The sequence below is a fragment of the Suricata suricatta genome, chromosome 17 (assembly GCF_006229205.1).
Source record: "Suricata suricatta isolate VVHF042 chromosome 17, meerkat_22Aug2017_6uvM2_HiC, whole genome shotgun sequence".
Lineage (NCBI taxonomy): Eukaryota > Metazoa > Chordata > Mammalia > Carnivora > Herpestidae > Suricata > Suricata suricatta.
Window position 1 is genome coordinate 8450497 of NC_043716.1, and position 20143 is coordinate 8470639.

General features: G+C 45.7%; 1 protein-coding gene across 1 annotated transcript in view; it reads right to left on the reverse strand.

Annotated features, from left to right (window-relative positions):
• The window catches only part of CDRT1 (CMT1A duplicated region transcript 1), a 35934-nt gene that overhangs the window by 13473 nt on the left and 2318 nt on the right, over window positions 1–20143 (reverse strand). The window contains exons 2-10 of the mRNA XM_029927918.1: window positions 19225–19398; window positions 17408–17605; window positions 17185–17312; window positions 16271–16393; window positions 13030–13139; window positions 11232–11432; window positions 5854–5975; window positions 1340–1488; window positions 232–374 (exon numbers count right to left, since the gene is read on the reverse strand). Coding sequence (XP_029783778.1) covers window positions 232–374; window positions 1340–1488; window positions 5854–5975; window positions 11232–11432; window positions 13030–13139; window positions 16271–16393; window positions 17185–17312; window positions 17408–17605; window positions 19225–19398 — 1348 coding nt within the window. The remainder of the gene's footprint in view (window positions 1–231; window positions 375–1339; window positions 1489–5853; window positions 5976–11231; window positions 11433–13029; window positions 13140–16270; window positions 16394–17184; window positions 17313–17407; window positions 17606–19224; window positions 19399–20143) is intronic.

Here is a 20143-nt window from a genome sequence, read left to right on the forward strand (position 1 = left end):
TTCTGTAAACATTCACGAGTCTGGCAGATAACAGATATACGTGTACGGCCCTACCACCCTGAATGCGCCTGATCTCATCTGATAACGGATATAAATGGATCACAGGCATCATAAGCATAACATTTCAATAACTTCTCAGGACCCACCTCTAGTACCGTATTACAAAGTCTAGGCTATGAGGGAAAAGGAGGGAGCGCCGCATCCACCAACCACGGCTTTCTGGGCACCTACTTCGGATGCTTGAAGGCCATGAGGCACCGCTCATACTTCCCCACCATGCTCCAGGCCATGACCAGGCCGTCCGTACTTCCCGAGAGGAGATGCCACTGGTCAAAGCACAGACACTTCACGGCTCCCTCGTGGCCGATGAGAGTCTACAAGAGAAGATGCCCCTGTTCTGAGCCCGTCTGCGACTCAGAGTGTGAGTCCTCCAAGGGCCCAAGCTAGAGGCTTCTTTAAATGAATCCCAACACACTCCACCATTCCATGACTACCGCCCACTCGGTAGTTCCCTGAGCTGACTTTACTTTTGTTCTAGAAAGGGCAGGGGTGTCCATGCCTCCCTCTCCCCAGAGCTCCCTCCCCAGTGAAGGAATGATCAAGGAGAGGCCTTGCTCCTGATGGCTCTTCCTGGAGTCCCAGAGAGGGCCAGAATTCACCATCCTCTTCTGCCACAAGGTGAAGGGTCAGGGCTTCTGACCCCAGCTCCTTGCCAGGACTAGAGGACACCTGAGCCTGCAGCTGCTGGTCAGACCATGGTGGCAACAAGACTGATGGGAGGAAAATCCACCAGCCGGGCCAGCAGCTGCACCCTGTGCTCCTGTGTCCCTGGCACAAACGTATCTCGCCACCACCCACTCGAGCCAGGAGGGTTCCAATCTAGCAACATTTGGTGTGTGCGTGAGCATTCGATCACTTTCAAGACAGCCAACGTTCCCTTTTCACCAGAGAGTAAAAGGGAACACTACTGTGACTTTGTTCATTTCCTTACCCCATGTAAGAGCCGGGGTAGAATGTTCTGGAAAAGGAAAAGTCACTTAACCTCTGCTGCTGTTAAAAGACCCTGAGCCCATATATGATGCTGAGTGGGAACATAGAATTCTACCATGACAATATAGGTCATATGATCCCTGACCCTCCACTGTCTCAGAATGGCCCTTTTTGGGGGAGTGGGATTCAGTGAGAGGGGAGCTTTCTCTGTAATTCTTCAGGACCATTCTTTGGTGACTGTAACCTGATAGCTTCAGGATGGTCCAAAGAACTCTATGGGGGACACCATGAGTCTCCTCCCATCCATCGCCACCCTTCCCCCATCCCCCCCAGCCCACTGCCCTCTCACCTTTACCAGCTGGGCAGTGACAGCGTGCCACACTTTGACTATCCCCCGCTCACAGCTGCTCACGATGTAGGTGTCATTGATCCTGGTGGCCAATATGGGGTCTTTGTGTTTAAACGTCTTCAGGCACTTCCCTGTCTCTACATCCCACTCTGAAAGGGGGGGAGGGGCATGAAAACAGGTTATGGTGGAGTTCTACAGCCTTTCCCAGAAGCCACGCCCATCAAGGGAGACCCTAGAAGGCCTTCACCTGGCCCGGCACCCTTACAGGCTCACCAACAGCTCCACACACCTGCAACACACAGCCCCCTGACCATGGGTCCGTGAGAGAGCCAGCAACACATAGACCTTGGCTCTAACCCAAGAACTCAGCCTTGAGGTCCAAGTGCTGGACAGCTCATCTCTAATAACCCTCCTTCCTGAGCCTGAAAAGTACTTGCTACTGAGTGGATTTCAGGAAAGCCATGGTATGTGTTTCATGGTGTTATTCCTTCCAGATGCTATTCTCCTGACTCCTATGCCCAAAGGAAAAGAAAGTTGTCTATCCTTATTTACATTTCAACATATTTCTGGGGGTGCCTGGGTGGCTCAGTTGGTTAAGTGTCTGACTTAGGCTCAGGCCGTGATCTCATGGCTTATGAGTTCGAGCCCCATGTCAGGCTCTGCGCTGACAGCTCAGAGCCCAGAGCCTGCTTCGGATTCTGTGTCTTCCTCTCTCTCTGCCCCTCCCCAACTCACAATGTGTGTGTGTGTGTGTGTGTGTGTGTGTCTCACAAAATAAACATTTAAAAAATTAATATTTATTCCATTAAAAATATACTTCTAAATCTGACTTTCAGATTTTACTACTTGAGAGACCGCCACAGCTGAAGGCGGGATTAAAGCTCCTGTTTCCCACCATGCTGCAAGTGTTGGGAAGAAATGCAAATAGATGGGTAGGTGGGAGAACAGATCTTAAAGGACGGAACTGAAAGCAGGCACCACAAATTCAGGGATGAGACCATTGAAGTCGGCCGTATCAGCTCCCAAAGTACCTCTCAGGCAACGGAGTATACAACCGAAGCCAAAGTAATGACCACAGCTGACACTTACATGTACCACTAACCATGAGCCAGGCACCGCTGGTAGGACTCCTCTTCACAAGATACCTACTATCATTATTCCCCACTACACAGATGAGGAAACTGAGGCATAGAGAGGTTCAGTAACCTGCTCAAGATCACACAGATGGCAAGCAGACTGAGCTGGGATTCAAACCCTAAAGTCTGGACCCAGAAGCCATGCTCTTAACCACATAGACTAGAATAACTGTAACATCATTCAATATGCTTCTCTTCACTAATTTTTCACATGTACATTGGCCCTCTTATCCAAGTACAAAGTACAAAGTTGATGGGCTCTTGGCTGGCTCAGTTAATAAAGCATACTTTTGATCTCAGGATTGTGAGTTCGAGCCCCACGTGGGGTGTCAAGACTACTTAACAATAAAATCTTAAAAAAAAAAAAAAAAGAGAGAGAGAGTTGAAAGATGAATTAAAAGACTCATTAGGAAGGTGCCTTCATTTAAAAATTTTACCAAGCAGGAATTTACATTTCAGGTCTCTTATTGTCTTTTTTTCCGTTTATCTTGGTAACTGAGCCATTTAAGGGAAGCGCAGGAGAAACAAGCAGCCTGAGGGGGGCTGGAAATAGGGTTAGGGTGAAGAGAGATCTTCGGATATTTTTTTTCCATCATGTATTTTGTGAATTAACTTTGGCCTTTTAAATATTGTGTGAAAATGTGGTAACTTGATTACTAGGAGTATGGGGTTCCCCTTAAGCTTCACACCCGAGGTGAGACCCTAACTCTCCTTGCCCTTCCCTGCAGCCCCGCCAGCGGCCCCACTCTCTCAAGGCTCTCATAAGTCTGGAGGCTGTGTCTGCCCTTCCATCTCCAAACCCTCTTCCTTTCATCCAGTCTACTCTACGCCTCAAAGCAGTCATGACAATGAGAACTTCCGGTCAGGTCAAGGAGGGCAGAGAGCTGGGGATTAAAGTTTCTTAAGCAGGTCTGAGTGTTTGCATATGGAACACTACTCCGTTCTTGAGTTCCTGCACCTTTTTCCTCCACCCCACATCCTGTGACTTCCTGGGTCCCTTGACTCTCTCCGCCTCATTCTCTCCTCACGCTTTGTGGGGGGAAATCTCATCCACATCTGGTGCTCCCACCATTCACTACAATTGATAACCACCAAGTCGATGCACCTGCAGTCCCCCACCTATTGTGCAGTAAACTCCATGTAAACTCACACCTGCATCTGCATCCTGCAGTCCTCACCTGGGCGTCCTTGGGAATCCCATACCCAATGCATTAGCTTTCTATTGCTACTGTGACAAATTCCCACAAGGTTAGTGGCGAGAAGCAACACAAGTGTATTATCTTACAGAAGTTGACGTGACCTCCTCACAAGTCTAACATCAAAGTGTCAGCAGAGCTGTGTTCCTTTATGGCGATTCTGGGGCTGGAGGGATCCAGATCCTTGCTTGTTCCACCTTCCAAGGGCCACCCACATCCCCTGGCTCAGGACGCCCCTCCTCCATCTTCAAAGCCAGCGATGTTGCATGTTTCTGACCATGCTGCCATGGTCACATCTGCCTTGGATCAGAGACAAGGCAAAGTTTCTGTTTTTAAGGATCCATGTGACTACCCATGGGCCCACACTGACAACCCAGGGTGGTCTCTCCCTTTTAAGGTTCTCAACTTAAACACATCTGCAACGTCCCTTTTACCATGCAAGGTGACATGGTCACAGGTTCCAAGGATTAGGAGGTGACCATGTTTGGTTGGCCATTACTCTGCCTACCACACTCAAAAGGTCCATAATTGAAGCCATCACCTCCTCCTTCATTCCTCACCCTACCCTGTTCTTCCCCTGTGGTCCTTACTGCCATTAATGACACGTCTATATACCCAGTGGCCTGAGTTTAAAAGTTTGGCCTCATTATCTGCCCTTCTGTCTCTCTTACACTTCATATCCAGCTGGTGGGGAAGTCCCGCCGATTGTCCCTATAGAAATCTCCCTTCTGCCTATGCCACCTCATGGAAACCCATATCCACCTGTCTTTCTTGGATAGTCTGATGAAACAAGAGCAGTTCTCCAGACTGGGAAGAGTCTTCACTCATCCCTGTCTCCCCACAGTCCCTTCCCTCCAAACTCTCCTTCAATACTATGACTAGAGTCATCTTTCTCAGAAACACATTTGATCATGTCAGTCCACAGCTCCAAGTGTATTTATTGCCCCCTGCATTCTATAAAATGAAGTTCAACTTGGGAATCTGGCCCCAAACAAACTAACCAGCCTTATGTCCAACACCACATGCTCCAGACCAGCCTTACCAAGCAAGGGGAAATTCCCTAAACACACCATTTTCTTCAACCTTCTGCAGGTTTGCCTGTACTGTCCCTTCTGCTTAGAATGGCATTCATTCTCCCGCTGCTTCTAGAACTACACATCATCAAGACCACACTCAAACAGCACCCTGTCTGTGGTGCTTTCCCTTACTCTTATTTCTATGGTCCCTTAGAACTCTACATGTTGGTTAGGAGCGTGCAATTTAGAGTCAGACATCCCTGGGTTCAAATCTCTGGTCTACCCCCAGCAGCTCTAATTTGAGGCAAGCTGCTTTCTCTCTGAGTTTTGGATTCCTCATCTGCATCTGCACCACAAGCTTCTTGTGAGCGTTAAAACAATACTATGTGGAAAGCACTGATGTCAGTCACAAAGTCGGTACTCAATAAATGGTAGCAGTTACCATTCATATATTTATTATATCCTCTATTGTATATTCATGTATGTGTCTCCAGTATGAGATTATGAGCCTCTTGAGGACATAAAAAGCCATATGGAATGGGGTATATTATACTCATTTTTTTCCTTAGCACTTAGCACAGTGTCAAGCATATTGTAGGGATTCCACAAATAGTTGTTGAGTGAATGGATCAATGGATGGATGGATGGATGGATGGATGGATAAATGGAAAGATGGATAAATGGAAAGATGGATGGAATGATGGATGGATGGATGGATGGATAGAAAGATGGATGGATGGATGGATGGATGGATGGACAGAAAGATGGATGGATAGATGGATGGATGGATGGATAAATGGAAAGATGGATAAATGGAAAGATGGATGGAAGGATGGATGGATGGATGGATGGATGGATGGATGGATGGATAGAAAGATGGATGGATGGATGGATGGATGGATGGATGGATGGATGAATGAACAGAAAGATGGATGGATGGATGGATGGTTGGATGGGTGGATGGATGGATGGATGGATGGATGAACAGAAAGATGGATGGAGAGATGGATGGATGGATGGATGGATTGGTGAATGGATGGATGGATAGAAAGATGGATGGATGGATGGGTAAAAGAATGTCTTCCTACAGAAATCAGCAAAAGAAGTATTTTGACAACCCATGGATTTGGGGAAACTCTCAGAAAGTTTAAGCATTTCCTTCTCACCTTTCACCTGGCAATCTCTTGCTCCAGATACAAGCATGTTCATATATAAATCCATGCAAGTGACTGTCCCCTGGTGGCCATTGAAGATTCGTACACAAGTCCCACTTTTCAGATCCCAGTACCTGCAGGAATCAGGCCAAAAAAAAATATTTCTGAGATTTTTCTGAGGGCCCAAGGGATCGTATTGTATACAAGTTCCCTTAGATCAACAGTTTGCTGGAAGGCAGCAAAGTTTCAGGGTGAAGCTCAGAGTCAGAGCCTGGGATGTGATTTCCAGTGGCAGCAGGAAAGTTAACTAATTTAACTAACACTGTTAGGTGTAACTTGGGGAAAGTTAACTAATTTCTGTGTACGTTTCATTTCCTCTTTGATGGAATGGAAAGGATAATAGCAATAGTTACCTCAGAGGGTTTTTGTAAAGAATTAAATATACAAATTGGATGATTGTCATCCAGGAGTGAGTTTCACCCTTAGAGAACATTTGACAATGTCTGGAGACATTTTTGGCTGTCACAAGTGGGGAGAGAGGTGCTGCTGTTTCTGGGGTTACCGTCCAATAGGTACTGCTACACGTCCTTAGCCTCCACACAAAGCACTCCCCAACCTCAAGTTGAGAAATCCTGCATTGATTCATGTAACATTAGAACAGTGGTCAACATGTAAGAACGCTTGATAATTGCTGGTTGGCATTAGGCACAAAAGTTTCTGGAATTACCACCAGACTTAGAGCCCATGGTGCTGATTCAATGACAGAGCTGGTCTTCAAAGAGGAAAAACAGAACAATTTACTTCCGCTGTTTGGATCCAAAATACCTTACATATGTTTCTAAAGCGTATCTTAGCGATATACAGGAACATGGGTATGGGTGACGCTGTTCTTTAATAAGCAAATTTGCCTGAGGTCTCTCAACTACCCTGAGACAGACTTAGGCTTCAGCCATGTCTGTCATTTTGTGACAGGGCACAATGTAATGTTATGAGAGTAGACTCTGACACCAGGCTGCCTGAGGTCCAATCTGGTCCAACACCTACTGGCCATAGGCTCTTAGATGAGCTAGGAACCACTCTGTACCTCTGTTTCCTCATCTGTAAATTGGGGATAATAATAGTAGTTATGTCACAGAGCTCTGCTGAGACTTGGTACATAATAAACAATTCATAAATGTTTCTTTTTGTTTTCCTTTGAATGTGCTAAGCTTTTTCTTCTAATATTCCCAAAGGTCCCGTGGCCTTACCTGTCTGTCACAGCAGGCTATGCACCCACAGGGCACTAAATGATATCCCAGTGGTCTGAAAAAAAGCATGTTTTGAAGCTCGGTCTCTAGCAAGATGGCCAATCATGTTGTTTTTCTTAATTTAGGCAGAAAAGGTATTTGATAAACACTTTTAGAAAAAGAGGAATGAGGCACCTGGCTGGCTCAGTCAGAAGAGCATGCGACTCTTGATCTCAAGGTCGTGAGTTCAAGTCCCATACTGGGTATAGAGACTACTTAAATAAGTAAACAAACTTTAAAAAGAGAAAAAAAAAAGAAAGATAAGAATAGAAGGAACTTACTTAATGTCATAGCTTATAAACAAAAGTCTTCACAGCAAGCATTTTACTTAACGGAGAAACTATAGATGTACTCCCTTCAGAAAGTGGAACAAGTTGGGGCACCTTGGTGGCTCGGTTGATTAAGCGCCCAACTTTGGTCAGGTCATGATCTCACAGTTCATGAGTTCCAGCCCCATGTCAGGCTCTGTGCGGACAGCTCAGAACCTGGAGCCTGCTTCAGATTCTATGTCTCCCTCCCTCTCTCTCTCTCTCTCTCTCTCTCTCTCTCTCTCTCTGTCCCTCCCCTACTCACTCTCTATCTCCCTTTCTCTCTCTCTAAAAAATAAATAAACATTAAAAAGCAGGAGGAGGAGCACCTGGGTTGCTTAGCCAGTTAAGAATCTGACTCTTGATTTTGGCTCACATCATGATCCCAGAGTCATGGGATTGAGCCCTGCATTGGGCTCCACACTGAACGTGAAGCCTGCTTCACATTCTCTCTCTCTCTCTCTCTCTCTCTCTCTCTCTCTCTCTGTGTGTGTGTGTGTGTGTGTGTGTGTGTGTCTCCCCTCCCATGCCCCATCATGTGCTCCCTTGCTCTCTCCTTCTCTAAAATAAAAATAATAATTTAAATAAAGGGCCAAAGATCTTAACAGACACCTCACCAAAACAGATACACAGATGGCAAATAAGCATATGAAAACATGATGCTCCACATCGTAGGTCAGCAGGGAAACACACAATCAAACAACAACCACTACACTCTTATTAGAACAGCCAGAATTGAGAGCACCAACAACACCAAATACCAGTGAGGACGGGGAGCAAGAAGAACTCTCGTTCATTGCTGGCGGGAATGCAAAATGGCACAGCTGCTTTGGAAGACCGCCGATGGCTTTTGCAGAATTCAGCGTACTTTTACGCTAAGATCCAGCCATCGTGCTCCTTGGCATTTACCACAAAGGAGTTGAAAGCTTATGTCCCCACAAACACCTCCAATTGGATGTCTATCAAAGCCTTATTCATAATTGCCAAAACTTAGAAGCCAGTGAATGAGGAATGAGCAAATAAACTCATGAGTAAATAAATGAGATAAATGAGTAAATACACCAAGGGACAGTCAGACAACGCAATATGCAACATTATTACTCACTGATGGAAAGAAATGAGTTACCAGGCCATGGAAAGACATGGAAGAGCTTTAAATGCATATCGCTCAGTGAAAGAAGCCAATCTGAAAAGGCGGCATACCGTAGGATTCCAATCATATTCTGGAAAAGGCAAAATTCTGAAGACAGTAAAAAGATCAGTGGTTTCCAGGTGTTGGAGAAGAGGGGAAGGATGATTAGGCAGAGCACCAAGAATTTTCAGGGCAATGAAAATGATTCTATACGATACCATGATGATGGATACATGCCATTATACATTTGCCCAAATTCACTCTCGGTGTGAACCTTAAGGTAAACTAATGATCTGGGGTGATTGTGATGTGTCGATGGAGGCTCGCCCATTGTAACAAATGTCCTGCTGTGGCCGGGCAGGCTGTGCTTGGGGGGAACACAAGGTAATGGTAAATCTCAGTACTTTCCTCTCAGACTTTGCTGTGAACCTAGAACTGCTCTAGAGGAATTGGTTTTTCAGGAGATGTTTTTGATACAAGAACAGAAAAACAAAGCAATAGTCTAGAAAAGAGAGCTCACAGAGACATTCTTATTCATGTGGGGGGGAAGCACCGCAGTTCGGGGAAACTGCTCACTTAATTTCAAAATAAATAAATATAACGGAAACTCAACCCAACATCACATAAAGTTGGGCTGCAAATATGTCAAAGAACTGAATGCAGAAAGTCAAACTATAAAGGTAATAGGATAAGGGGCGCCTCGTCGGCTCAGTCAGAAAAGCATGTGACTCTTGATCTCAGCGTCATGAGGTCAAGCTCTACCTTAGGTGTAGAGATTACTTAAAATAAATAAATAAACTTTAGAAGATAAATTTAAAAACTAAAGTTAATAGGACAAAATATTTTAAAATATCTTTGTGACCTAGGACTAGAAAGCCTCACCTACACAAGTCACAGCAATGGATAAACTGATACTTTGTATTACAGCAATATTAGAATATTTATTCAACAAGGGACACTCTAAACACTCTATTCAATGAAGGAATAGAAGATGATATTTGCAGTTTTTAAACTGACAAGTGACTCATATATAGAAGAAAACACAGAACTGCAAATCAAGAAGCAAATTAGAAGAGTCCCAATAGAAAAATGGGTAAAAGATAGAATCAGACTACTTATAAAAGAGGAAGTAAAGTTATTAGTACCCAAAGTCATGCAAATGGAAATGATTTTACACATATCCGTCTGGCAAAAATGTGAAAGCTGGCTGATGCCCAGTGTTGGTAGGGAAATACAGTTACAGAATCCCTACTAGGGAGAATGTAGACCTATAAAGTCACTCGGGATTTCAGTCTAGTACTTGGTCAACTTAGGGAGCACCTACCCTATATCTCAGCAAGTCCATTCCTGGGTATACACCCCTAGGAAATCTCACAATGTCCATGAGGGGACAAAGATGCTCAATTTGGCTTTATTCGGAGGCCAGCTAGTGTCCATCACTGGGGAAGCAAGCAGGCGAAATGCATACTACATAACCCGCTAGATGGTAATGGATAAATCTTTGAAACATAGGATGGGATGCAAAAGTGAGAAGCCAAGAAAACTTTAAAATAATACCATGGATGAAAAATCAATCAATTGAACCATGGATGAAAATTACAAACGTGTACAAAAGACATCAATACACATTTCCAAAGAACTTACATAAATAAAAAGATACACACTGACAAAGATCAGAAGGTAGCCCATGGGGAAGAAAACAAGAGTGATGAGGAGAGAGAAAGCAGAATTAATAGATGAATAAAAAAAGAAATGGAGCCTTGTACAGACCAATATAATAACATGACATAAACAGGGGTGCCTCCTTGATTTAGTTGGTTGAGCGTTTGACTTCGGCTCAAGTCATGATCTCGTGGTTCATGAGTTCGAGACCCACATCGGGCTCACTGCTGTCACCCTATCAGTGCAGAGCCCACTTTGGATCCTCTGTCTCCCTCTCTGTGTGCCCCCCACTCTGGTTCATGTTCTCTATTTCTCTCAAAAATAAACATATAAAACATTACTATTAATAATATGACATGAACAGAGAATTATAGTCAACTCAATCCTCTGTACCTGAGGCCCCCCCCAAAAATGAAAAAAAGCCTTCCCCCCCTCTCACTTCAACAAAAGAGATTCAGATGGAAATGCAAAATCCAAGAAAAGACAGAACACATAAAGAACAACAGTATGGGGGACAAGGGTGACTTGCTCTACCAAGTATAAGACTTTAAAGGCCTCAGGGTGCCTGGGTGGCTCTGTTGGTTAAGCATCCGACTCTTAATTTCAGCTCAGGTCACTGTCTCAGGGTTTTGGGGATCTAGCCCCGCATCAGGCTCCACGCTGACATTGCAGAGCCTGCTTGGAATTCTCTCTGTTTCCCTCTGTCTCTCCCCCTCCTCTACTTCTCAAAATAAATAAATAAACATTAAAAAGAAAGAAAGAAAAGAGATCTGATCATTGTTTCAAATCTATCTCATCTTGTTAACGTTTAAACAATATACAAATGAATCGGTTTTTACCTCACCAAAAAAAGAAAAAACTGTTTTGGATTATTCGAGAAGTTGGTATTACTTAGGATACCTTTTCAATAAACACAAAAAGGAAAAAGCACGCCGGCTCCTTCCACAAGCTGACTTCAGGCGTTGGGTGGGGTGGGCGCCACAACCCCCTCGGACCACTCACCTAATACTCAGGTCATAACTTCCGCTCAGTAGAAAGTCCTTCTCCTCACACAAGAAGAGGGCGCGGACACTCCCAGCGTGGCCTCGGAACTCAGTGGGCACCTTCTTTACTTGCGTGATATCTAGAAGCTGGATCTCCCGGTTGGACGACATGGCTATCAAATTTCCTCCGGAATAGTGAATGACTCTGTTTTGGTCCCACCTGAGTTGCCGGGGTGGGGTTGGGGGGGGGGAAGGATGACCCGTGAAAGAAGAGTTACCGTCCTTCAGGAATTCACTTAGTACAATGGCTATCACCTACAACAATGGTGTAATGGAAAGTTCAGGGCCTTTCAACAAGGGGTGTGGCAGAATGGACCCCTACCTTACATGATACCAAAAAGTCTTTTCAGGCTGAATACCTAAAGACGACAGGCAAAACTATTTTTAAAAAATTCTGCTAGTGTACGATAAATCCCCAAAAGGAAATAGAGTATGCATCACTTCCCAAACTTATTTGACCACAGAAACCTCTGTTCGTGGACAACTTCAGAGGAACAGCTAGGAAGCCCTATACCAACTGCATATCCCACTTTTTTTTCCTTAACCAATATCCAATGAGCAAATACTAGGTTCAAAGTCTTGTGCTAATCAGAACCATGTGAAATCCAAAGATAAAGACGATATGATAATGGATTTTGCCTTCGATGAGTTTATAGCCCAATAAAACAGGTTAAGATAAATTAATTTTCCAACCATCAGATTATCAGCAAATGGATAAAATAGGAGCAAGATGACCAAACCATTTATTGTCTGAATTGAGACTTTTTTTTATTGTGAAAGGAGGCACTTATTATTAATTACTCCAGGCCCACGGAGTGAAGTGGGATTATTTCAGCTCAAGGGATGTGCCCATGTCTGAATATGAGAATTCTTGATAGTTTTTCCCTCATTCTACTTGTTAGATCTAGAGCCCATTCAGCCATCATCTCTTCTAAAGGGAACCCTCATCACCATGAGGTCCATAAAAACTCAATGTTGCCTTTCCCCTATCTGCTTTGTCTTCCCCCCACTGACTGGTCAGGATGCAATTTGTTAGTAAGATTCAGAGCCAAAAAGAAAATAGAGAGGGATATTCTTATAAAACCTTATGAATAAAGAGTGAAGTTCTAGGCCTAAAGTATGGCAGAAAGTTGATTTTTAAAATCGTCTTCCTATGGCGTGTCCAAGTGACATCACACTATGCAGTTATCAGAAATACCATTTTTGGATTTAATATGGAAAGATAGGCACAGTACTTTGCTGGAGTGCATTACAGAAATGCACATGGCATAACCCTGTTTAGATTTAAAATCTATACGTATAGGTGCAAGGAAGAAAATTCTAGAATAGACATAAATATTAATGGTGGTTATCTCTAGATGACAAGATGGTAGGAGGTCTTTGCTTTTCTCTATACATTTGCTGGCATTTGGTGGATTTCTTTTTCCCAATAAGCATATATTACTTCTAAAACTAGAATAAAACAACAAAAATATTCCACACACACAAAAACACAAAACAATGATTTCACGCACATGACTCGTGTAAAGGATGGTTGATTGGCATACCCAAAATTATAATGGGAAAGTGCCCTCCACCCACTGCTGAGACTGGTGCAAAAATCCAGCACCTGTTCTCTGAAGAGGATCTCGTTTGAGTTGGAGGCTGGAGATTGAGGTCAGCAAGGATTGCCTTTTCCAAGTGAACAGGGTCACAGGGATCCTCATACGGCTGATTCAAGGGTCCCTGAAGACCTGCATTCTGACCCCAGTACCTACGTGTCAGAGAGAATGCGGATATTGTAAGTCCCACAGAAGACATTTCTCTCCTCCATCTGGACCTGCTGGGTTTCCTGGTTCTGGTACGCGGCTGACAGGTTGTAGTCATTCTAACAAGAGAACACTTGGAGTCAAGGCAGAGTTGCGACTTTACCCAGGGCTGCAAACATGCACCCTCTAAGGTCTTCCCTGGCCAGGACATAAGGGCCCAAGGATTCTGCCTCTTCGGGCTGTGGCTGCCACTACACCCTGGTAGGGAGGGGCCGATGAGCAGGCACTAAAGTCATCCGTGAGCTAGAAAAATGGTGAGTCAAAGGTCCTGACTCATCCTCCATCGCTTTGTATCTTCTGTGCGTTCCAGTTCCATGAACTCTCGATGTCACTGATAGCGCAATCTCTCCAAAAATGAGCTCACAAAGGGTACGTTTCCTAAATCAAGTCACGGGTGACCTGTGACTATTTTGCAAAAGTCCGGGCTTTGTGTTTGTGTTGCATACACCTGACATGACAAAGTGTACTCGTGGGAACTCAAGCCACAGGTAAAATCACAGCTACACCCTCCATACGTTTGTGCCTCAAAGTCTGCACGCATATGCCGCCTTCTCTTCTCCTTACAGCTGCCCCATAATGTACATCATGGGCCCCACAAAGTGTTCTCACATTTTACAGATGAGATGTATCTGAGCCTCAGAGAGAGGAAATCAATTGTATCAAATCTCAACAATTGTTTCCCTTCCCTTTCTAGTAGTTCCTTCCTTCCTTCTTTCCTTCCTTCCTACCTTCCTTCTTTGCTTCCCTCCTTCTTTCCTTCCTTGCTTCTTTCCTTCCTTTCTACTTTCCTTCCTTCCTTCTTCCCTTCCCTCCTTCTTTCCTTCCTCCCTTCCTCTCTGGGCCTCCCTCCCTCCATCACACACTTTCTGAGCCACTGTGGCACACCAGACATACTAAATTTTGGCACAGATGACTCAACTGGATTCTCACTCCTCTTTCTAGCCATTTCCAGCAGGAAATGACCACCATGCCAGCAGGAAACCAAAACACAGGGTGAGTTTATCACAAAAGCAAAGAAGACCACAGCATCATGTTTGCATCTGGGAGTCCCCCTGGGAACATCTCTCGCTAAGTCTCCTTCCTACTTAGCGTTCTTCTCCATGCCTGTAGACGCTACCTTGGAATGCCCGCTTTTCCCAGTTCCATTGCCTTGATCTTGAACCAAAAAGCGACATCCACCTAGAAGTCTCTCCCCCAGAATCTGTCGCCCTGCCTCCCCTCCAGCATCCAAGCAGCTCTGATAGCCTGCCTTGAATTAATCAAGAAGTACTTGACTTCCCATGACCAGGGCTGGAATTCCTTGGCTTTTGTTCAGCCACTAAGGTTTGAGAGCCTCGAAATTACATGGTGGAATCATTGGGAGGGAAAAGACCTGGTTCAAATCTCAGCTCTGCCACTGACCAGCTATGAGAAACTTTGGTGACTTTCCTAACATCATAGCCTTCATTTCCACATCCATAAGTTGGGAGCAATGATATCTATTTGATCTATGGTGAAGGTCAAGTGAGTGACGTGTACAAAGCCCTTGCCACACCATTCTTGGCACTCGGTACCCATGGTAATAGAAGCATTCACCTCTATCTTTCCCTAGGAGACCCCTTCACTGCTTTGTCTTGCTACTTCATGTACTCTCTTCTGGTGACCACAGTCACTGTTTTACCTGTTTCTCTCTTTTCTTAAAGTATAACATTTCTAAATTAGGGGCGCCTGGGTGGCTCAGTCGGTTAAGTGTCCAATTTTGGCTTAGATCATGATCTCACAGTTTGTGAGTTTGAGCCCCGCATCAGGCTCTGTGTTGACAGCCCAGAGCCTGGAGCCTGCTTTGGATTCTGTGTCTCCCTCTCTCTCTGCCCCTCCCCTGTTGGTGCTCTCTCTCTCTCTCTCTCTCTCAAAAATAAATAAACATTTTTAAAAGGTTTTAAAGAATAAAATGACATTCCTAAAATATTGAAAATTGTCTGGGTCATCCTTTTTGGTCAGGTAGTTGCTAGCTACACAACCCAAAGAAGAAGAGTGTTAGTTTTGTTAGAGCAAAGGGCTTGCAGTGTGGATCAGTATTTAACTTGTGTCTCTGTCACTGTCAAGGAGACCTGAACCTCTCTGCCTCAGTCTGTTCATGTATAAAAATGAGCGAACAAGTCAACTCAAAGACTTTTCTTTTAATTGCAGGTCAAATTAACTCCACACGTTTTCTTTGGCCCATGCATTTAAGAAAAACAAGAGCTGTCCCATAAGAATTCAGATTTCTAATGTCTCTTGAAAGCTCAGATGGTCAGGGAAGTTGAGGTCCACAGTCTCCCATGGCAATAATTGGTCTGAGCTCAGTAGCGATTCCCTTCAGATGGGGAGTGAACCCTCCAGCTCATCGAGGTCCTGTCACACCTGCTCACACCACCCACCCCCCTCATTCGTGTGGCCTGTCTGGCCTCTACAGACGTATGAACTAGGTGGTGTCTCTCGTCCCTTCTATCCTCCAAATTCTAATTCATATGAGAAGCTACAGTCTGGCCACTCCTCATGAAGTATCCTTCTGGGGCCCACTAAATAGATTTCAAAACAGAAGGCTCTTGAGCAGAGAGAAGGAGGCAGGAAACTGATGGCTTTAGGAATGACCACCATGCCTGGATAAGCAGAAGAGAGAGCTCAGAGTCTTTCATCGGCTCGTCTTCATTGGTGCCTGAGATTTGGTAGGGAGCTCTACGGTTAAGTCATTCCCCTTTCTTTCCTAGGACCAGAAGAAACCTGGGAGTGAGAAGGGAGAAAGCTTCATTCATTCTGGACCTGGGACATTCTGGACTCGTCCTGGCCCATCTCGGACTCTTGCAGCCTCCAGATGTGTGGACAACAGGTGGTGAGGAAAATCCCCGCTATCACTGACATTGCTCCTGGCTCTGAGCTCTCTCTGCTGGATAACTCTGCACCGTACACCCAGGATATGGCCATGGGATTGGAGGTAAACAAAGAATCTGGAGAGGACAAGCAAATCCAGCCATGCGTTTAACAGATGAGGAATTTGAGGCTGAAGGAGAGGACGTTGTTTGCCTGAGGACACGCAGCACACATCTCTGGTCTCCCTTAGGGAATGTGGTCTCCCATTTCCTGTATCCACGGGCTATACCCTATATGGTCCCATTTCCCGTACCCCTCATGGGAGGGCTGAGTCCGGACCCCCCATGTCACCCCAACCCACCTTCATTCTCAGTTTCAATTTCTGAGTTTTTGCACGTATGCGTGTCCCATCATCCACCATCTTAGGAACGGGGACAAGAAGCTTGTTGGTATAATTAGGATCGATTCCCCTCGTGTAGGATCCCTGAGGGAAAAGAGAACAGAACATGGCTATTACTCTTGGCCCCTCCTCTCCAAGAGGAGGGGAGAAACCTAGTGTGTGGCAAGATCTGAACGATGCGTAACCTCTGGCGAAGGGCCGGCTAGTTAGGCCAGTAGTGTGCGCAGATTGCCTTACAGTGGGTCACGAACACCAAAAACCCAGAGCAAGACCAGCGAGAAATGGCGAGCAGCTCTCAGCGTCCCAGGGTATGGCCTGCCTCCCGACCCCAGCTTCTCCTCGTCTTCTGCTATCGCTCCCTGCTGGGAAACCCTGAAGCTACTGAGAATCCGTAATTTAGGGTAAGTCTTCAGGCAAGAAACAGAAGTAAAAATGCCCAAGACAGATACTAGCCAAGAGAATTGCGTTTTTACCTAAAAATATACTTAGTGGTCTCTGAAACATCTGGGCACCATATGAGGCTGTTCCAGAAATATACTCATGGCTTTCTTATTGCATAAGCTGCAATATAGACCTCTTGGGGGTGGGGGTAGCCCCGCTCAGTGAGGTTTTGGAAAGGCTCTGCCTCTCTCGTCCTGAGAGGTTTCTATACATGTCTCTTCCAGATGCTTGGACAAGAGGGGGTAGTGATTAAGGGGCGGGGGTGCGGTCCAGACATGCGGGAAGTCACTGCTAATGCCTACGAAGCAGCTAAGGGGGAGCAGGAGGCCAGCTATGGGTCCACCGAAGAGGTGGACAGAAAGATGGACAGACAGGCCAACCTCAATGCAGAAATGAAGCTGGGCTCCATTTCCGCCCCTCGCAGCCAGGGGTACCTGCAAGAACGCAGTCTGGTTCTGAATGAAAACATGCATCGAATGATCCTTCTTGACCTGCTGGGCCAGCGCAGCCCAGTGCTGGCTGACAGAGGCACACCTGTTCAGGCTGTTTTTATCCAGCATGCCTGGGAAAAAAGAAAAGATGACGGACCTGGGAACCTCCAATCAGAGTCACGATGAGGAGCGTCTTGAGAAGTCACCCCAATTCACCCCAGCATACTTAGAATGTACTTGGAGAGGTGGACGGGCAGGTAACGGATGAAGTCCCAATATTCTCTGGCCCCAGAAGACAGGTCTCGGACGACCTCCAAGTCCACCAACAGATTGGTGGGGACGCGTTCTGCCTTGGACCTGCCTGCTTTTCTGGAAAACAGCCTGTTCATCTCTGAAATACACTGGAGAGACGTCTTCCATTGTCCTTTAGAGGAAAGCCAGAGAAAGGTGCGGGATGAGGCTGTCTCTGTGGGAACTTCAGGCCAAGGGAAGCCCTCCCCAAACCCTCTGCCCAGAAATGGAGCTCATCAGAGTCTACCCTCCGGCTACCGGATTTTTGTCATTTCTTCGGCCAAAATGGAAACAGTATCTCCCGAACCAAATGCACAAGGACTTTGCAGCCTTCCCAGATCAAGGAGATGCCTATAGTACCAAACCCTGCCCCCATCATGGCGTTCTGTCTGGCATTTCCTTTAAATTACCCCAAAAGGGGCGACTGGGTGGCTCAGTTGGTTAAGCGTCCGAATGTGGCTCAGGTCATGATCTCGTGGTTCGTGGTTCGAGCCCCACATCAGGCTCTGTGCTGACAGCTCAGAGCTTTTAGCCTGCTTCGGACTCTGTGTCTCTCTCTTTCTCTGCCCCTCTCTGGCTCATGCTCTCTCTCTCAAAAATAAACATTTGGGGCACCTGGTGGCTCAGTCAGTTAAGTGTCCGACTACGCCTCAGGTCATGATCTCACGGTTCGTGAATTCGAGCCCCGCGTCAGGCTCTGTGCTGACAGCTCAGAGCCTGGAGCCTGCTTCAGATTCTGTGTCTCCCTCTCTCTCTGCCCCTCCCCCACTTGCACTCTGTCCCTCTCTCAAAAATAAATAAACACTAAAAATTTTAAAAATAGGGGTGCCTGGGTGGCTCAGTCGGTTGAGCGTCTGGCTTTGGCTCAGGTCCTGATCTCACGGTTTGTGGGTTCAAGCCCCGCCATCAGGCCCTGTGCTGACAGCTCAGAGCCTGGAGCCTGTCTTCGGATTCTGTGTCTCCCTCTCTCTCTGACCTTCCCCTGCTCATGCTGTCTCTCTCTGTCTCTCAAAAATAAATAAAACATTAAAAAGATTTTTTAATAAACATTTAAAAAATAAAATAAATTACACCAAAGAAAAAAATACTTAATTTTGTAAAGGGGGAAATGAATGAAATAAATTGGTTAAGTTCTGACCATTACTGAAATTGAATGATGGTTATATGGGTGGTCAGTAGGCTGTTTTTATCTATTTACGAAGTTTAGAATTTTCCATATAAAAATTGCTTGAGAATTGCTTTGTGTTGCTTCTATTTATTTCACGTCCAGACCTCGCTTCACAAACCAACTTAGGAGAGCCTTGAGGTTAGGCTCCAATTCCCCACTACTTCTATTTCCTCCTCCACACTGAATCCAATACTACAAAAATAAGCATCAGTGGGCTCACGTCCAGAAGGGCCCAACTCTGCCAGAGGTCAGAGGCTAGACGAGAGATTGCAGCCTGGGGCAGAAGGAGATTTCAAAGGAAACCCTTGGTCATTTCCTTTCTGATCTCTATATTCAAGTGCCTTTGAGAAGCACCCGGATGGAGGAATGAAAACACAGACTTTAGGGTTATAATGACTGACTTCAACTCTTTCCGTCTCCCCTTACCAGATGTGAGAGTCAATAACGTAACAAATATCCGTGAGCCCAACACGCTGTTGGTGTCAAATGAATATGTTTCCAAAATCACCCCGGCCCACTGTTCCAACTCCGTTGGGACTTGACAGTCTTGTATCTATTGGCTTTCCTGCTACGAGCTGACTTACCAGTATTAGATGTTTCACCCGCCATACTTTCAAGCAACCCTTCTTTCTCTGGAGAGCTGCACGAAGGGAAGGGTGCGATCTTGGTTCTGGCTGCCCAGCAAACATGTGAGGTCTCAGACTGGAGGTGGTCTTTTTTCGGGAAGACAAACGCATCACTGGTGGATTGACCGAGCCCTGAAAATCAAAAGGCCAAGACAAGGGTGCTGCTTAAGCGGGTGTGTGGAGGAAAGGGGTGGAGAAAAAGTTTTCTGTCTTCTTGCTTCTTTTCAATCCACACAAGATGCACCAGGCCAGTTATGTCCAGTTTTATGCGGGGCCTCCTAGTTTCTGTGCAAAAATGGCAGGAAGCTCCTTGTTAGATTTTGCCGGCCCACCTACAATGCACAATGTGCCAGAGCCACACAGAAAGGCGAGAGAGTGACAGAACTTCGGGCAGGAGCCTGAAGGGAGACGACTTTTTCCTGCCTCGCTTGCTCAATTTTTTTCAACAAGAACTGCTCTTGAGCCAAATTAGAAAATGTAACTTCTGGGACCGCCCGGGTGGCTTGGTCAGTTGAGCGTCTGGCTTCAGCTCAGGTCAAGATCTTGCAGTTTGTGAGTTCGAGCCCCACGTCGAGCTCTATGCTGACAGGTCGGAGCCTGGAGCCTACCACAGATTCTGTATCTCCCTCTCTCTCTGCCCCTGCCCACTTGCACTGTCTTTCTCAAAAATAAATAAACATTTAAAAAAATTGTTTTCTAATTTAACTTCTGGGGCACCTGGGTGGCTCAGTTGGTTAAGCATCTGACTCTTGGTTTCAGCTCAGGTCATGATCTCATGGTTTCGTGGGTTTGAGCCCCACATCAGGCTCTGCACTGACAGTGTAAAGCCTGCTTGGGATTCTCTCCTTCCCTTTCTCTCTGCTTCTCCCTCACTTGC